Source organism: Canis lupus, chromosome 6 (assembly GCF_011100685.1).
Source record: "Canis lupus familiaris isolate Mischka breed German Shepherd chromosome 6, alternate assembly UU_Cfam_GSD_1.0, whole genome shotgun sequence".
Classification (NCBI taxonomy): domain Eukaryota; kingdom Metazoa; phylum Chordata; class Mammalia; order Carnivora; family Canidae; genus Canis; species Canis lupus.
The window spans coordinates 28,277,755-28,297,132 of NC_049227.1; the positions used below are offsets into that span (position 1 = coordinate 28,277,755).

The 19,378-nt window shown below is 41.0% G+C and overlaps 1 protein-coding gene across 5 annotated transcripts; it reads left to right on the top strand.

Annotated features, from left to right (window-relative positions):
• Positions 1–518: 518 nt before the first annotated feature.
• CEP20 (centrosomal protein 20) lies at positions 519–19,378 on the top strand. 5 transcript variants are annotated; one of them, XM_038540260.1, is made up of 5 exons: positions 519–616; positions 4,951–5,148; positions 8,070–8,154; positions 12,584–12,720; positions 17,627–19,378. In XM_038540260.1, the coding sequence occupies exons 1-5, from the start codon at positions 589–591 to the stop codon at positions 17,701–17,703; spliced, it is 525 nt and encodes a 174-aa protein (XP_038396188.1). In that variant the 5' UTR covers positions 519–588; the 3' UTR covers positions 17,704–19,378. The 5 variants fall into 5 exon arrangements, with proteins under 5 accessions (XP_038396188.1, XP_038396189.1, XP_038396191.1 ...); XM_038540261.1 differs by having other exon boundaries at positions 12,623–12,720; XM_038540263.1 differs by lacking the exon at positions 12,584–12,720.

The window sequence follows — 19,378 nt, forward strand, 5'->3', positions numbered from 1 at the left end:
TCTCCCTCTGCCTATGTCTCTGCCTCTCTCTCTCTCTCTCTCTCTCTCTCTCACTGTGTCTCTCTAAAATAAAATAATGAATAGAATAGAATAGAATAGAATGGAATGGAACGGAATGGAATGCAGTTCTCAGATCTCACCCTGGCTTGACTACATCAAAAACCCCAGCGGTGGGGCCCCGTGATGTTTTAACAAATCTTCCAGGTGATTCTGAGGCACGTTCAAGTTTGAGAAACACAGGCTTAATACTTGGTAACCATTGACAATCAGTCCCTGAGCCTGCAGCGATGAGCAGTGGGCAGAGCACGGAAGGACTGATCAACCACAGTGCAGCACTAAAGAGCCGGCAGCATCTGCAGGTGAGGTCTCTAACTGGTCTCGGGGCCGGCTCCTCCCACCTCCTCCCTCAGCACCTAGAGAGCTCGCTGATTGGTAGGATCCCTCCGGACCGTCACCACCCACCCAATCCGGGAGGGCGAAAACTGAAAGGGGCGGGACTGAGCAGCGCGAGAGGGGCGCGCCTATTGGCTGTAGACCGGCGCTGCGCGTGCGCACAGCCGACGCGCGCCCGTGACTGCCGGTTGAAAGATGGCGACTGTCGCGGAGCTGAAGGCTGGTGAGTTCGAGTGGGCGGTGTGCAGGGTGAACCGCGCCTGGTCTTCCTCCCGTGAAGAGGATGGGCTGGAAGGAGAGCGCGCGGAACACAGAGTTAGCCTTTCCGGGGGTCGCTGCGCGGCGTCAGGGCCCGCAAGGCGTCCGGCTGGCGTGGCGGCCGCTGCGCCGGGGGCGGGGGGAGGGGTCCTGGGGGAGAGAAGCGGTTGCTCGGGACCAGCTGGGCGGGTCCCAGGTGCGCCGTCGAGCCGAGGAGATGCTGCGCGACCCGCAGGTTCCCGAGAGGTCTGCAGTCCTGCTCGGTGGGCCTCCGGCGCTTTTGTCGGAGCCCTGTCGGGCCGAGGCTCTGGGCTGCCCCTTTCGTCGGGGGCTGAGGATTTCGTCCCCCTCCGTGATCGGGCCTCGGCGCGACCCCGAACCATTAGCTTACCTGTCTCACCGAAGCCTTGCCGCACCCTGCGGGTTGGGTCCCGGTCCCCGTCGGGAAGGCCTGCCCTGGCCACGCTCCTGTGGTTTTTGTTTTTTGTCCTCCCCCCCCCCCTCCCCCCAGCAAGAGTTCCGCAAAGGTGCGAGTCATCGAGCGGGATGGTGTTTGCGCACCGTTGGTTTTTAAACTTTTTTTTTTTTAAGGTTTATTTGTTTACTTATGATAGAGACACACAGAGAGAGGCAGAGACACAGGCAGAGGGAGAAGCAGGCTCCACGCCGGGAGCCCGACGTGGGACTCGATCCCGGGACTCCAGGATCGCGCCCTGGGTCAAAGGCAGGCGCTAAACCGCCGCGCCACCCGGGGATCCCCGCACCGTTGGTTTTAACCGAGGTGTCCAAGCAGCGAACAGTAGTCGGAGGCGAGAAGCGACCGAGCCTTCCGTGTCAGGCCCTGCCCAGCCCCCCTGTGTTACCCAGTGGAGTCTGTGTGACACCCTAGGCCTGTGTAGGTCGTGAGAAATGAAGGTGCAGGGAGTTGCAATAGCTCGCGCCAAGTAACCGAGCTAGAAAGAGGCAGTGCGAGGCAGTGCGTGAGAACCTGGGTTTGCTCCCCCAGCTCTCCCCACCTCCCGGAGCTCCACGTCTTCATCCCTGGGTCATACTGCTACCCGATTAAGAACACTAGTTCCGGTTTTCAGGGACCTTAAATGAGCTCTTAATGAGTCATTTTTTTTAGAAAAGATTTTATTTATTTATTCATTCATAAGAGGCAGAGACACAGTCTGAGGGAGAAGCAGGCTCCCTGCAAGGAGCCCCCATGGGGGACTCAATCCCAGGTCTCCAGGATCACGCCCTGGGCCCAAGGCAGCAGATGCTCAACCGCTGGGCCACTCAGGTGCCCCTAAAAAGGTCATTCTTAAATACCTAGTGAGGAGGGGTTGAATCTCTTTTGAGGGTAGAGTTCAGTAAGCATTGATACAAATGTGTATTTGGGGCATTGGGCTCATGAATGGTCATAAAAAAAGGCATGCCTTTATCCACAAGGAATAGTCTTTTAAGTGAATCCGAGCACCCTCTCTGCACGAAATCCATAACACGTGTAAATCAGAGGATTTTTTTTGTTTTTTTTTTTCTTTTTTATTGGTGTTCAATTTGCCAACATATAGCATAACACCCAGTGCTCATCCCACCAAGTGCCCCACTCAGTGCCCATCACCCAGTCACCCCAAACCCCCACGCCCACCTCCCCTTCCACCACCCCTTGTTCATTTCCCAGAGTTAGGTGTCTCTCATGTTTTGTCACCTTCACTGTAAATCAGAGGATTTAAAGATGCTTTGGGATATCAGGCCAGGTTAAGAACCTCTTTTTTTTTTTTTAAAGATTGCATTTATTTATTCATTAGACACAGAGGGAGGCAGAGGGAGAAGCAGGCTCCCTGCAGGCAGCCTGATGCAGAACTCCATCCTAGAACCCTGGGATCAGGATCTGAGCCAAAGGCAGAAAAAGCTCAACCACCGAGCCATCCAGGCATCCCAAGAACCTCTTTCTGAAGTTGTTGCTAGGGTACAGAGTTTTAAGCATAGTTAGAGAAAGTTTAAGACTCAGTTGGTATGCAACCTGAAAAGAAAATGTAATAGGAGATTAGGAGTGTCCTATGCAGATATATCCCTACATGTATCCTTTTATGTTTTTTTCTTCTGCATTTCCCACTTCAGAATATGCTGTGTGTTCCAGAGAAACTTTGTTTTTTTTTAAGATTTTATTTATTTATTTATTCATGAGAGACAGAGTGAGGCAGAGACACAGGCAAAGGGAGAAGCAGGCTCCATGCAGGAGCCTGATGTGGGACTCGATCCGGGATCCCCAGGATCATACCCCCGGCCAAAGGTGGCGCTAAAACGCTGAACCACTGGGGCTGCCCCCAGAGAAACTTCTTGAAAATTTATTTCCCACTCAATCATTTTACATTGTATGGGCTTTTACCTTTTTCTTTTTCCTTAAAGAGGGGCAAGTGGGAAGGAGCAGAGGGAGAGGGAGAAAGAGAATCTTGAGTAGGCTCCATCCCCACTGTAGAGCCCAATGCAAGGCTGCATCTCAGGACCCTGAGATCATAACCTGAGCTGAAATCAAGAGTCTGGTCCTTAACCAACTGAGCCACCTGAGTGCCCCTGGGCTTTTACCTTTTTAAACATTTTCACATTTTCCACCTCACTTGGTTCTGCCTCTGAGATGTAGGACTCCGTATGTTGCAGAGGGCAGCTGAGGCATAAGCTGGTGATGACACAGGATAGGCTTCCTAATTCCAGCTTCATTAATTCTCATTTCTCTGCTGAGTTTGAGGTTATGTTGCATGCAAATTCAGAGTAATTGGGGGATCTCTGGGTGGCTCAGCGGTTTAGCGCCTGCGTTTGGCCCAGGGTGTGATCCTGGAGTCCCCGGATTGAGTCCTGTGTTGGGCTCCCGGCATGGAGCCTGCTTCTCCCTCTGCCTGTGTCTCTGCCTCTCTCTTTCTCTCCATGTCTATCATGAATAAATAAATAAATAAATCTTTAAAAAAAAATTCAGAGTAACTGGGACAGGATCCTGGCCAGCGGAAGAAAATCTCTTCCATCTAATTTCCAAAGATGGAGTTAAAGAAGCGCATTTGGTTATGATCCCAAGAATATGATAAGGCTGGACCTTCCTTTTATGGGCCTGTTACAATGTCTGATTGGGTGATAACTGTACTTGCATACCTGCCCAAAAGGTTGAGGGGATGATTTAAAAACAAGGGGCAAGAAAGGTTAAAGTTTAGTCTACACAGTGTCTCTGTAATCATATGGCCCAGGTTTTTGTTATGTATTAAAGCTTATGGGGGTTTTATGTTTATGCCTATGTGGATAAGCTCCTTGGGCCCTATTTATGAATTTTTCTTTATTTTGGTGCCTTTGGCAGAGTGCAGTACAGTAGTAAAATATGTTTATTACACCAATAATATACAGCAATGTATTATGCTCCCAGGTAGCATTTATTGAGCTTTTACTATGTTCTAATCACTGTGCATGAGACATATTGATTGTCTAGGTTTGTTATTTAGCCGTTAGGGACAGTGTGAAAAAAGAAGGTCCTAGACCACTGCAAGGAATGATACCAATTCAGTTCTCTGCCCCAGTGTCCATACCAGTATTTATAGTTAAATGTCATTATCACAGCTGATATTGTAATATAACCCTTGCTCATCAAGAGGTTAGTTTACATTCAGCGTATAGATCCCAGATTCCTTAAAATGGCAGTGGTATAGCCATGTGTTAGATTTCATTTAGGCTTAAAATTTCCAAATCCTACTGTTTTTTGTTTTTTGGGGTTTTTTTTTGGAAGTTAACTCATAAGTGTCTTTAAAAAGCAAACAAAACCCAAAGAAAAACCTTTTTGTTCAGAATAGGCCATCCCCCAAGGATTCTGGATATCAAAGGTTTTTATCAAAAGACAACAAATTCCTTATGGGATGCACTTGATGTCTTTAATCATCTTTCTAGACCAGAGGTTTTTAGTGACACAGAACCTGTCTGCAGTGATTAACGCTCCTGAAAATATAGGAGACAGTGTAAATTTCAGGCCCCGGTAAGCTAAGTACATTCTGTGCTCCCTTTTTGTTCCTCACTGAAGATGTATACCAGACCATAGCTTCCTACAGTGATGATTTTGGAAAAATAAACTTGAATTTGATTAAATATATTGAAATAGCAAATCATTGCAACTTGAGAACTTTATTTTTTATTACAAACAGGATATAATTGGATAACTTCCATTCAGCATATTGTTTAGATCAAAACAATGGCTATTAGGCCATTTACCTTTTAAACATTTTTCTTCAAAGTATACCTAAGAATGACCAAATTTATTCTGCATTAATGTTTTATATTTAACAGTTTTAAAGGACACCTTGGAGAAAAGGGGAGTATTGGGGCATTTAAAAGCAAGGATCCGAGCTGAAGTATTCAATGCCCTAGATGATGAAAGTGAACCCCGACCACCATTGTCTCATGAAAACCTTATAATTAATGAACTAATTCGGGAATATCTTGAATTCAACAAATATAAGTATACAGCATCTGTCCTCATGTCAGGTAAGAGGTCATTATTACTTGCCTGAAACAAAAATCTGCTTTTTCCTTTCCTCAATTCTCAGGAAATATTTAGGCTGAAAATCTTTTTTTTTTTTTTTTTTTTTTTAAGATTTTATTTAATCATGAGAGACACACAGAGAGAGGCAGAGACACAGGCAGAGGGAGAAGCAGGATCCATGCAGGGAGCCCGATGTCGGACTCGATCCTGGGACTCTGGAATCACGCTCTGAGCCGAAGGCAGACCCCCTCAGCTCAACCACTGAGCCACCTAGGCCGCTAGGCTGAAAATCTAATTCCATTACCATACAGTATTGTTCAAGTGGCTGGGACATAAAAATCTCCTGAGCTCTTTCCATAACTTGAATACATTCTCATGGGGCTTATTGTTTTGTAAGGGAAAATAAATACCTAAACACTTAAACTCATGTGTACTTTGAAAAATCATTTGTATTCCTGATTCTGAAAATTAAAAGTGATTTACACTTTATCTTGTGTGCTGCCAGCTTTTTCTATGTAGATGCTTTAAAAATACACAGTTTTGGGGGATCGGTTGGTTAAGCATCTAACTCTTGATCTCAGCTCAGGTCTTGATCTTATGGTTCTGAGTTCAATGCTGGGCATGGAGGCTACTTTAAAATTAAGAATACACACAGTTTTGATGTGTATATTATTTATTAAAAATATGAAAGGTTGGAGATAAAACTTCAAAATATTGCTAATATTGTAGGTTAGGGATATATAGAAATGTGTGTAAAAGCATGGTATTTTAAAACAGTTGTGAACTGGGGTGCCTGTCTGGCTCAGTCAGTTGAGCATCCAACTCTTGGTCTCAGCTCAGCTTTTGATCTCAGGGCTGTGGGTTTGAGCCCCAAGTTGGGCTCTGCACTCAGTGTGGGACCTAATTAAAAAGGATCAGGAAGGTAAACGCCAACTCACTACAGCAATAGGAGGGAGAGAAATGTTGGGGAGTTAAAATACACTTATCTCATTCTATTTCTCATTTTATTTCGGTTAAAATACACTTATTTTATTTCTGAAGAAAGAAAGAACTGGAGGGAATGCATAGTAGTGAAGTTAGATTTTCATCTGCACTGGAGGGAGACACGGGACTGGAACGATGACTTTAATTTTTATTAATCTGTGTTTTAAGACTATCTCTTGCCTCATCAATGAAAAGAAACCATGAATTCGATTTTGGAAGAGAGAATAAATTCTTTGTGATGTTGGAACTTTTCCATTTAATAGATTTTTTTAATTAATATTCTAGATCTTTTATTTAATGTTAAGCATGATACCTTAACTGAGTAAAGACTGGTGATTTTTTTTTTAAAGATTTTATTTATTTATTTATTTATTCATGAGAGATGCAGAGAGAGAGAGAGAGAGAGAGAGGCAGAGACACAGGCAGAGGGAGAAGCAGGCTCCATGCAGGGAGCCCGACGTGGGACTCCATCACGGGGACTCCAGGATCACAACCTGGGCTGAAGGCAGTGCTAAACCACTGAGCCACCCAGGCTGCCCAAAACCGGTGATTTTTAGAGGTCTAAGAATCTTCGTATTAGCCCCCACTTTCCTTAGTTAGAGATGGGTGTATAATACTATTAATACTCAGAAAAGAAGAACATTATGAAAATATAATGAATTAGGTCTTGGACCTGGGCTTCCCTAGAATAAAAAGTAGTCACAATAGTCAAGTTTCATGTTAGGTGTCTTGGCTTTTTTAAAAAACTGAGGTGTAATTAATAATGCATTATACCTTTTTTAGTATACAGTTCTATGGATTTTACCAAATGCATACAGTTGTGTAACTACCACCTCAGTTAAAATCACAATATAGATATTTTTATCACCTCAAAACATTCTCTCTGCCCTGTTGTAGTTAACTTCTTCAGCTACCAACCCCTAGCAACCACTGATCTGTTGTTTTCTGTTCCTAATATTTGCCTTTTCCAGAATGTCCTGTAAATGAGCCCATTCAGGTTGTAGCCTTTTGAGTCCGCTTCCTTTCACTTAGCATAATGCATTTGAGATTTAGCTGTGTTGGTTTTTTCCCCCTGAATAGCATTCCTTTGTATGGCTGTGCCGATTTATCTATTATCAGTTGATGGTCAGTTGTTTATAGTTTTTGGCAATTATCAATCAGCTGCCCTAAATTTCACACACAGGTTTTTGTGTGAAGGTAAGCTTTCATTTCTCTTGAGTAAGGAGGTAAGAGTGGGATTGCAGTTGTTTGTGATTAAGAACATGCTCACCTTTATAAGAAACGGCTCAGCTGTTTTCCAAAGTGGCTGTACCATTTTGCTCTGCTACTAGCAAAGCAAAGTATGAGAGTATCCAGTTGCCTTGTATCCCTGCCAGCACTTCATATTTGGGTTAATTTTACTTTTAGAATTATTGCTACCAAATAAATATTGTTCCTGTCCTGTATTTAACTTGTGGGCTTCTCAAAAAAAAAAAAAAAAAGGCCTTCTGAAGTCCATTATGCAGAAGCAGTATGTTCCCAACAAAAAATTGGGGGATTTAAAAAATGAATTTATGTTAAATCCTGTTAAGTTATATATATAACGGGCAGCCCTGGTGGCTCAGTGGTTTAGCGCCATCTTCAGCCCAGGGCATGGTCCTGGGGACTCGGGATCAAGTCCCACATCAGGCTCCCTGCATGGAGCCTGCTTCTCCCTCTGCCTGTGTCTCTGCCTCTCTCTCTGTATCTCTCATGAATAAATAAATAAAATCTTTTAAAAAAATAGTTATATGTATAACAAAATGATACTTTGAAAATCATAAAATCACATAGATGTGCCTTGGAATGTGCCATTATCACCCTCCCAAAATCTGAAAAGTCTGTATACCTGGTAAGTGGTTCTTATCAAAATCATATGTGCTTTTTAGAAGAATAAAGACTTATACAATTTTTATTCCAGAATCTGGTCAACCTGTAGTTCCATTGGACAGACCATTTCTTATCCGTGAACTAAATGCATTTGAAGAATCAAAGGATGATACAATGTAAGCTTTTTTAAATAAAATTTTTTTAAATAAAAACGTAAAAATAAGTTTTTAGTTATTACTATTTTGTAGTCCTAATCATGTATTAGTGGCTTTATTTCATTTTAATTGAGCAGGAATTTATTTGGTTCGAGTGTGTGTCTAACACTGCACCAAATCCAAATAAGACAAGGCATCTGCTCTTGAGCTAGAATTCCCATAGTTCCAGAGGACCGAACCTCTGTCTTGCTAAGTAAGGGTCACTCTTCTTGGCTTCTTGATGCATCCTTTTTTGTCTTCTCAGGCTTTGCTCTATCAGTTGTTTTTTTTCTCACGTCAAACTCTTCTGATTATTTCAACTCTTCTGATTATTTCCTCCATTTCAACCTAGGAATATACTCAGATCTAAAAAAATACCGGTCAAATCGTTTTTACCACTGAACTTAGTGATAACCAGCCATCTGCTTTCATTTTGTTTCTCTCCCCTCTTTTGCCTTCTGTGCATATCAAAAATTCTTCCCTCACCATTTATACTGAAACTGTGCTCTTGAAAAGAAGGGTGACTACTTTCAGGTAGTTTCTTAGTTCTTTTCCTCCCTCAAGGTCGCTCAAACTTTTTCCAGAGGATCCTTGAATGGCGCACACACACACACACACAAATACAATTGTACCTAGGAGGCCAGGGGACATAGCTCAAAACAGCCCTTTCCTGGCAAGAATTTTCTTTGAAGTCTTATGTTTTCTCTTTCTGAAAATTTCTTGAATTTTTTCTTTCTGCTTCATGGTATAATTATCTGTTTTACCTTACAAATGCTATAAATGACATACCAATTAGATTGAAATCTCCCGCAAATCTTTATACCGTTAATAATCCAGAATCATATGCCCCCTTTATCCTGTGCTTTGTCCTAAGTCCCTGGCACCAAGGTGGGTATACATCTGTATTTCCAGTTTAAGAAACTCAATTTTGCTTGAGTTTCTGTAGCATTTTGTAATAGTGACTGTTGCCTCTTAAGATACTTTTTGTCACTTGTCTTTTTTGACCCTTTACTGTCTAGGTTTTCCCTTCCCTAATAGTGTTCTCAGTTTCTTCTTTGGCTCGTTTAGGGTTCCCTTAGATCGTGAGCAGTCTCCAGGTTTTGTCCTCCTTCTCCCCTTGCCCACTTTTCCAAGTATGCCTGAGTCTTTAATGATGCCTCTATGTTGGTGACTCTATTTTTTTTTTCTTTTTTTGAGATTTATTCATGAGAGAGAGAGAGTGGCAGAGACACAGGCAGAGGGAGAAGCAGGCTCCATACAGGGAGCCAGATGTGGGACTCGATCCCAGGTCTTCAGGATCACGCCCTGAGCTGAAGGCGGTGCTAAACTGCTGAGCCACCCAGGCTGCCCAGTGTCTTTAAACCCAACAGACACCCTGAAGTGTGGGCCCACATTTCTGCTGGCATCTCAAACTCCGTGTGTCCAAAATCTAAATGTGTTATTTTCACCTCCTTAAACCCACCTTGTGTGTTCCTTATCTAGCCATTAGGGTCTTAAACTCGGAGTCTACTTCCATCTGTGGCTCTTTCCCCTCTCTCTACCAGTCACCTTGTGGGTTCCGTCACTTCTGCTTCACAGTGTTCCCTGTCCCTTCCCACTGCCCTGCACTGTTTAGAAGCCATCTGTCTGCTTTGTCTGTCTCTAGGCACTTTCTTTCCAACTTACCTTCATACTGCCAACAGTTTGCTTTCTGAAAGGCAGTTACTGCTCTGTTTAAAACATTTCTGCTATAGGACTGCCTGAGTGGTTCAGTCGGCTAAGCGTCTGACTCTTAATCTCAGTTCAGGTCTTGAGTACAAAGCCCCCACTGGGCTCCATGCTGGGTGTGGAGTCTACATTCAAAACAAAACAAAACCCCTCCATTGTAAACTTTTCAGATTTTGGAAAGTAACATGGATTGTATAGTTGAAATTTGCTAAGAGAGTAGAACTTAAATGTTTTTTCATCCATGAAAGTAGCACACACAAAAGTAAATGGGTGAGGTGATGGGTATGTTAAGTCAATGAGAGGAATTCCTTTACAGTGTGTGTGTATATGTATATCAGATCATCGTGTGGTACACTTTAAAAACCTTATAATTTTATTTCTCAGTTATACCTCAGTAAAGCTGGGAGAAAAAAGGTAATATGGCAAGTATACCAAATACTAGGTGTATGTGCCAGTGTGAACATACAGTGACTCCATAAATATACTGATAGTTTTTCAGGGAAGCTTAAGAATTTTCACAGAGTACAATAAAAATATATAATAGCCCTGGTTAGGTCCAGCCATGCTACCAACAGTTTGTGCCAAATTTATGAAGAAAACTAGTTTTCAGAGTTTTTGTGTTTCAGCATTGCAAATAAGGTAATTATAAAGCCGAACTTTAAAAAAATCTTTTTTTAACTTTTATTTTATTTTATTTATTTTTAAAAAATTTTTATTTTTATTTATTTATCATGGTCACACACAGAGAGAGAGAGAGAGAGGGGGGCAGAGACACAGGCAGAGGGAAAAGCAGGCTCCATGCACCGGGAGCCCGACGTGGGATTCGATCCCGGGTCTCCAGGATCGCACCCTGGGCCAAAGGCAGGTGCCAAACCGCTGTGCCACCCAGGGATCCCTGAACTTTTATTTAAAAAAAAATCTTAATATCCATGAATTCATGGATTAAACATGTAAGCTATGTATTTTCTAATAACATTAAAAAGTATCTGAGTCTTAAAAATTTTTAATGTTAAAACTTCATTGATGTTAATTTAAGAACAAAATTGTTGAAACTTAAAAATCTTCTTGAACCTGTTAGCTCATTGGGAAACATGGGTTTAAAATTAAATGAAAAGACAGATCTTACATTCCTGGTTATGAGAGTTACAATGTAAGATATATTCCTTTCATAAGAGTTGGGCATCTTAAATAGAGAAACCTACTTTCCTGCTTTCCTCATGATCTGGAGAAGTTGGCATGCAAGCAGTTATTGCTGCCTAACTGAGTGCCCCAGAATTTGGTAGCTTGAAACAATCATTTATTATCTGTAGTAGGTCAGGAATCTCAGGGCGCTTCTGATGCTCAGCATTTCTCTGGAGATTCCAGTTACAATGTAGCCAGGGAGGCCCTGGTCTGAAGGCCTGGCTAGGGCTGCAGGATCCCCTTCTGTGTGGCTTGCTCCCACGAGACCATTCCTTCCACGTGTACCTTTCCCTGGGACAGCTTGAGCGTCCTCATGACATGGCACAGACTTCCCCAGAGAGAAGGCATGGAGGAGACCACAGTGCACAGTGCTTTATGACCTAGTCTTGGAAGCTGCACAGCACTGTCACTGAATACCTTATTTGGTTCATAGAAGTGACTTGAGCCCACACTCCAGGGGAGGGCAGTTAGGTTCCACTGTGTGAAGAGAAAGGCATGTCCTACTTTAATCTATCACGTCAACTAATAAATATCTCAAAAAAAAAAAAAAATCCGTGAAATTGTATCTTCAGTGATGAGATTAGAAACGAAAACATTTCTGTAGTACCTGTCTTCATTGTCAGCAGGTAGCTTCCCTTTCTGCAGGGGGACTAATAGAAATCACCAGCAGCATATTGTCGTGAGAAGAATATAGGACTTGGGGTTCAAGTAGAAAGTTTGTTTACTTACTAAGGAATCTCTAAATCTTCCCTGAGCTGTGGTATTCTCATTTATCCACAAAGTGAAGATAAAATGGAGAGAGGTTAGAGTATTTTGTAAAATGTAAAAGTAGCTTTTTTAATGGGCCCTGCCTCCCAAAAAATAGCTTGTTAAATATCAATTCTAACCCAACTGCTGAATAGCTAACATTCATAATACCATTTAATATGTGCCAGGCACAGTTCTAAACACTTGATATTTATTGGCTCATTTGGTCCACAGCAACCCTTGAAGGTAAGGGCTACGCTTATTCTCATTTATAGAGGAAGAAACATGGAGAAGGCTGGGGACATGAAGAATCTTGCTGAGGTCAAGTGCTGAATCCAGGATTTTAACCTAGACAGTCTGGCTTTGCCCATATGTGATCTTTAGGCAAGGATCTATTCCTCTACTTAGTGTTTACTGAATACTTGTTGTGTATCTATCAGATAGTGCTAGGCACTGGAAAATCTTCCACTGGACTTTGAAAGTCGAAAAGCAGAATTCCTGTGTATTGATGACACTGTGTTTCAGTTTGGGTGATGTTTACATAGTTAACATGGGTTCTCTGGGTTTTTAAATTGTCTTTCAACTTAAATGGTACTCTTATATTTTAAAAAGCTCAAAGAGTTTGCGATTTGGATAGTAACCGTGCATCTTCTTTCTTTTAAGTTTTGAAAATTACGTGGCCATTTTGGTGGCAGAGGAAGCCTTAAAGAATAGAGGTTTTAAGCTTTTCCTGTATCTGCAATTTTAATTGATTTTGGTTTTCTTCCTGCTACAGACCTCTTTTATATGGAATTTTAGCTCATTTTTTACACAGAACGAAGGATGACCTCCAAAATCCATTCCTGAGAGGGTCTTCACTTCAGCCTCCAAACCCAAATCTTGGTGGACAGCCTAGCAGAAGAAAGCAAAGGGGTATGAATTTCCTGAGATTCATCATTTAGCTGTCAGCAAGCATTTGTTCTTCTTTTGTTTAAAAAAAAATCTTTTAAGATTTTTAAGTAATGCACATACCCAACATGGGGCTTGGACCCCACAACCCCAAGATCAGGAGTCACACGCTTCACTCACTGAGCCAGCCAGGTGCCGCAAGTATTGTTTTGTTCTTAAATATCTTTCTCTCAGGAATAGTTTTTCCTGAGCTTTTGAGTTATAGTTTAATTCTACTTCCATCTAATAAAGTTTGAGTCTGTGTTACTTATTCTTCAAGAAACAAAATGCTTTTTGGAAGGAGAATCTTGGGATGGGAGAGTGGACAAAATTCTTAGGCACTCTTTCTATGCTAAAATATGGAAAAACCTGATTTTCACAGAGATTTGTACTCTTTTGGAGCAGCTTAGATCATTAGCATACTGAAGAAATAGCCTTTTATCAAGTCATCACTTTTCCCCCTTCAAGACTGAAGAAAGGCAAGATTACTGAGTACAGATAGAGAAGTCACAGGTGTCTATATCCTTTGCATTCTTAGGGTACTGTTTGTGAAAGACTGACAGTTACCTACAACTAAATTCCTAGGAGCATAGCCCCTGTTGTTTTCAGAATGTTTACTCTTTAATGAGCTTTCATTTGTTTTGATCACATCAGCAATAGGATCTCAGTTTGATCATCTGAACTGAATGGTTTATAGCTCCTTCCCAACCTTGGTAGATTTAATCTCTTTCTCAGAAGGACAGTCAGAGCTGGGGCTCGGGCATCAGATTAGCAGAGCAAATCTAAATCTTAAAGAACGTTGAAATAAACTTACAGGAAACATCTAGAATACAAATTGCCTCTCGTAGTTTTTTTTCTTTAAAGATTTTATTTATTTATTCATGAGAGACACACAGAAAGAGGCAGAGACACAGGCAAAGGGAGAAGCAGACTCTCCCCAGGGAGCCCGACATGGGACTTGATCCCAGGACCCTGAGCTGAAGGCAGATGCTCAGCCACTGAGCCCCCCAGGCGTCCCACCTCTGTTAGTTTTCATAAACTGCTGTGAGCAGTACTGATCACGTTAAATATTTGCTGTGTCTCCTAAGATCTGATATTGAAGTATTTGTGAAGCAAGGTGACCACCTTTGGAGGTTATTTCTGATTTCACTAGGAGCTGTTCATTTCTGTATCTTAGAATGCTGAGCTGATGGAGCATTGAAAAAGAAATCATTCCTGCCTCCTTACCCAGCAGTTGAGAAAACCAGGACTGAGAGGTTGTAACTCCTCTGAAGCTTGCAGCTGATCATTTTTAACCAAATCAGCACCTCCAAGTGCTATTCCTATACACTTTTCCCATTAAAGAATGTAAAGAAGTTTTCCTAGTTCCCTTTTCAGGGCTTGGTGCCTACTATTTGACGAGTACTTAAAAAGCAAAACAAAACACACAAGTGCATGAGTCAATCTCTAAACATTCACATCATACAGTGTAGAATTCCCTTGACTCTCTTCCCTCCTGTCTGTCCCTAACTCCCCAGTCTCTGTCCCTCCCGTGGAAGGTCCCTGTCAGCAGCTGGGAGGGTGGGATCGCCTTCCAGACTCATTTTGGCGCATGTAGATTTATACATATTGCTGCTCTCTGTGTTCTCCTGCCATTCACTTTGTTTTCACTTGTCTTGTCGAAGTGTGTAGAGCTTCTTTGACCTCATTCTTAACTTGGTATATTATGGCATAGTATTGCTAATCATCCTCTACTGATGTACTTTTATATTCTTAATTGTTCGCTTTTACCATATTGCAGTGTAGAGTTACTTCTTCGTCCACACAAGTATTTCTCTGGTGTGGACACCCTAGAAGTACAATTGGTGGTTCAAAGCCTGTGCCCATTAAAAAATGTAGTAGAGGGCAGCCCAGGTGGCTCAGCGGTTTAGCGCCGCCTTCGGCCCAGGTTGTGATCCTGGAGACCCAGGATCGAGTCCCACGTCGGGCTCCCTGCATGGAGCCTGCTTCTTCCTCTGCGTGTGTCTCTCATGAATAAATAAATTAAAATCTTTAAAAAAAAAAACAAAAACGTAGTAGATACTGTCTCATTCCCCTCCAAAAAGGCTTTACCAATTTACATGCCCACCAAGAATAAATGATAATACCAGCATCTCTATTTAATTGCCACCAGGGGATATTGTACATGTGAACACTTGCTAGCATGGCAAACCCATGACTTGGGTTCTTTCAGTTCTATAAGGAAAAATAACATCTTGAGAAATCACTTTCCTGGCTTGTAAGCTCTTTATTTTTATTTGTTTATTTTCAGGTGTACAATATAGTAATTCAGCACCCCACTGGCGTGCTTATCACCAGAAGTGCCCTCCTTAACCCCCATCACCTATTTACCCCATCCACCCCCCACCTCCTCTCTGGGAACCGTCTGTGTGTTCTCTAGAGTTCAGTGTTTTTTTTATTTGTCTTTTTTCTTCCTTTGTTCATTTGTTTTTTAAATTCCATGTGTGAGTGACATCATTGGTATTTGTCTTTCCCTGACTTACTTTGCTTGGCATGATACCCTCTAGCTCTATCCATGTCCTTGCATGGCTTGTAAACATAATCAATCTCATTCATGGCTAATGACTTATAACAAAGTTACAAGTAACAGAGTATTTATTTCTTAACTCAGTTCTATTCTTTTGAGATGTGGGTCACAGAATAGCTAGTGGTAGCTTTACACTGAGGAGGTGGGAGGGCTGGTGTGGGGGGAGAGAGGGGAAGAAAAAGGGAGACAAAGGGTGAGGGAGGAGAGTGCATTAGTTGCTCTGGGGCCTTCAGAGACATCAGAGAATCCAGGTTAGTAGAACTGTGGGTGTGTGTTCGGTGGAAAGCTCCATGCCAGGCTCAGAGGTGAGGAGGACTGCTGCACTAACAGAAGAATAGGGATTTTGGTAATTATTTTTCTTGACCTTCAGAAATTTTCTTGATAACAATGAACTCTTTGTGCAATGATTTGTGAAGAATTGCCAGCCAAAAATGGCATTTTGTCCCAGTAACACACTTCAGCATTTACTTTCTCAATTCTAGCTTAGTGTTTGATAGAAACACGTTTTATTTGACAACATTGAAAGGTTACAAAGATCTTAAAATAATTATTCAGATTACAATAACCTGATTTCTACAGAAGCTCATCCAGCTGAAATACAAAACACTAAAATGAAATCATCTTTTCTGTGAACCTGTCTAAAGCATGCCAACGGGAAAACTCTTCTTTTATCGAAGTGCTGAAAAAAATGAACCGGGCTTATGTAGGCACACATGCCTTTGGGATGGTAACCAGTTGATTAGTGCTGCTGCTGTTAGAGCTTAAAATATTAGAGGCAAAGTAGTTCTTGCAATAATTAAAAGATCAGGTATCTCGTAAAAGAGAAAATCATTATCAGCGCAACTTTAATACACTTCTATGAAGCCCATGAATAACATACTTCTTAATACTGCTTTTCTAGAAAACTTAAAATGGTTATTATGGTCTCAGGGTATTGTTAATTTTGTTCTGTCCAACAAAGCTGCCTAAAACTGAGGGGGATAGTCCTCTGTGACCCAGACCTACAGTCTCCATTCTTTATGAGGGCGATCAGCTGCTGTGGCCCGGCCAGGCAGGATGTAGAAGCAGATTGTCTTTAGAATTAGAAAATCCTAATGTGTGGGAAATATCAGAAAGGGAGACAGAACGTAAAGACTGCTAACTCTGGGAAACGAACTAGGGGTGGTAGAAGGGGAGGAGGGCGGGGGGTGGGAGTGAATGGGTGACGGGCACTGGGAGTTATTCTGTATGTTGGTAAATTGAACACCAATAAAAAATAAATAAAAAAAAAAAGAATTAGAAAATCCAGTATGTTTTTGGTGCTAAAGCTGGATGTTTCTAACAACTGTCTAAATTTGTGTTCTTTTTCTCCTGTCATCAAAATCATAAAAAATGGGTTTTTCCATTGTAAAAGTGTCTTCGGAATATTTTCAGGTTTCCACAATTTCTCAGAATTTAGCTTTGCCTTGCATTTTTGTTGGATTTGGCTAGTAAATCTCTTCAGGTTCTTTTAATTCAGGGTACTTCTGCCCTCTACCCCTTGCTCCTCCCTATGACAAAAGAAATTCAGCAAAAGTGACTAGGGCCTCTTCTATTGTCAGAGCACAGGGGGTGGTCACAGGGGCTCTGGGCTTTTCCAAACTCTCAGGGACCTTTATTGTGTCTTTGCTTGAAGAACATTTTCTATAGTTTCTTGGATACTTTTCTGATTTGGGTTAGGAAAATGTAAACTCTGCTAGTTTGTTTTGTTTTGCCACAAGATGGTGCTGCTAGAGGCGTTTCTATTTGAAGATAGAGTTTTTTTGTTTTTTTTTTTCCTCCTTTCTTTTTAGTTGAAGAACTTTGGCATCCCTCAAAATGCTAATTGAACACTCTGTCCTTTCTCATGGATTCCATTCCATACGTATCATGTGAGAGAAGTTTATAACTGCTCCTTACACTTGGGTTTACTCCAAGGTGCTCTCTATTCCTTTAAAAACATTTTAGAGGGGCGCTCGGGTGGCTCAATCTGCTCCCAGGGTCCTGGGATTGAGCCCTGTGTAGGGCTCCCCACTCAGCAGAGAGTCTGCTTCTCCCTCTCCCTTTGTACCCTCACTTTCTTGCTCTTTCTTAAATACATAAATAAAATCTTAAAGAGAAAACACTTGAGAGTGAGTCTTTAGTACTAAACGTTTCTGATTTCTTCAGTAATGTTTTAAAAATGGTGAGTTGATTTCATTGTCCTAAACCACCTAAAGAACTCATACAATATTAAATATGTAACATCTGAAAATATATGTAGATATGTCTGCACACTGCCTACTTTGACTTGGAATAAGTACTGACATTTATTTCTGTTCATTTCAGATGACCACTTACAAAAAGAGAAGGGGAACAGTACTAATATGGAAGATCCTCTTGTTTCTCAAGCAGTGAAGAGATGACCTTTCCATTCGGGTCATCTTTTGTCTTAAAATTGTATGTATTAAAAGAAAAAAAATTGTGTGTATTAAGTAATGTATTTATTCTCCCAACATTACCAAAATATATCACTAATATTTGTAGAAAATCGGGTTTCTGCAAAACATTTAGCCCACTACATTTGTGAGTAAAAGCTAACTCTGTCATCTAGCTTGTTGGATTTGACTCGAAAGAAAATGCATTGTTTCTTTAGAAAGAATTTTAAAGGTTTTTAAATTTGTGAGAACTGGAAGGACTTTTTAGTACCCTGTATATTCTCCAAAAAAACAAGATTCAGGTCTTTATAGCCATATGCTCTGCCCTTTAACAAGATTACATTGATTACATTTCCTTCAGGCTGGAATTATATGGATTTGTAGAAAAATTCATTTATGTTTTTAAAAAGCATTTGAAAGAACATTAAAGCCAGAAAAAATGAATTCCTATGTAGTTTGATTTTTTTTGTTGTTTACGATTAGTGATTTTTCAGATAACCATTTATAATTTGGTTTGAATATCTGAATTACCATCTAAATTTGAACTTCTAAACTAGGTAACAATGTACTTTTTCTTTCCTTAGACCATTTTGGCTCCTACTGGAAGATTTAATTAAAAGGTAGAGGGGGAAATAATTCTTTTAATTTTGCTGTAAGTAAAACAAAGAGTTTATTTTATTATACAAAGAATGTGGAATAAGCATGAAGAGACAGGCTTTAGGAGAAATACCAGAAAGCACCTTTTAAAGGATAGCTTTGTTTAGCCTCCATGTGGCCCTCAGCTGTGCAATTACAAGATGAGCTATGAAAGAGCTAGTCCCTACCTATCTGGACTCTAAATCTCATGACATGTCAATTTTTTATTCTTGAGATAGAAAAATGGTAAGAGTTCTTGCTGTGCTATCTTTAAAATGCTATTTGATATTTACTACAACATTTTTATAACGTGGAGTCTACAGACTAATGTCCCTAACAACAGCTATTATAATAGCCCTTGATTGGCAAAAGTCATAAAGTATATTCAGACGGAACTTGAATGTTTTCCACAGGACAGGTGAGAAGGGCTGTCAATAGCAAAATTGGCATTCCCTTCAGGGTGTTGATTCTGTGCTGTCTTTGGAAATTATTGAAACTTTTGAGTTTATGTTTGGTGTTGGTTGGTCCTTACAGATTAACCAGGAATTTTTACTTGAATGAAGAAAATTATTAAAGAAATCCCCTTAAGCCATACTTTACAAGTCAGAGGATTTTTGAGAGGCCCAATTGATGACCTAGAATTACATATATAGATGTAGAAGTGTACTATAAGGGCTCATTTCCTTTTTTTAAATTAAATCTGTAGTATCTGATAACAATTATGAATTCCATTGTATTATATGTGGGAATATAAATATCTGAATTCTCAGAGGACTTGGTTTTCATCCAAGGATGTTGGCAGTGGATGCTAAGTTTACCTCAGGAATTAGAACCATGCAGGATTAGATTTTTAAAAAATGCTGGAGTTTATAATGCTGATCACTGATATAAAATCATCACAATAGAAGCTAAACAGAATTGTCACATGTAGTCCATAGTGCTTGTATGCATTACTCTGTAACTCGTTTGTACCTAGGCAACTTTTATACTTTGAATGTATTATTTAATAAAAAAAACAAGCAACTCA

Bases quoted from the DNA above. Each gene is read 5' to 3' on its own strand.
- CEP20 (XM_038540260.1), top strand. From the start codon at position 589: ATGGCGACTGTCGCGGAGCTGAAGGCTG. The intron at 8,155-12,583 runs GTAAGCTTTTTT...TTCCTGCTACAG, and splicing joins GAATCAAAGGATGATACAAT to ACCTCTTTTATATGGAATTT. The intron at 12,721-17,626 runs GTATGAATTTCC...TGTTCATTTCAG, and splicing joins TAGCAGAAGAAAGCAAAGGG to ATGACCACTTACAAAAAGAG.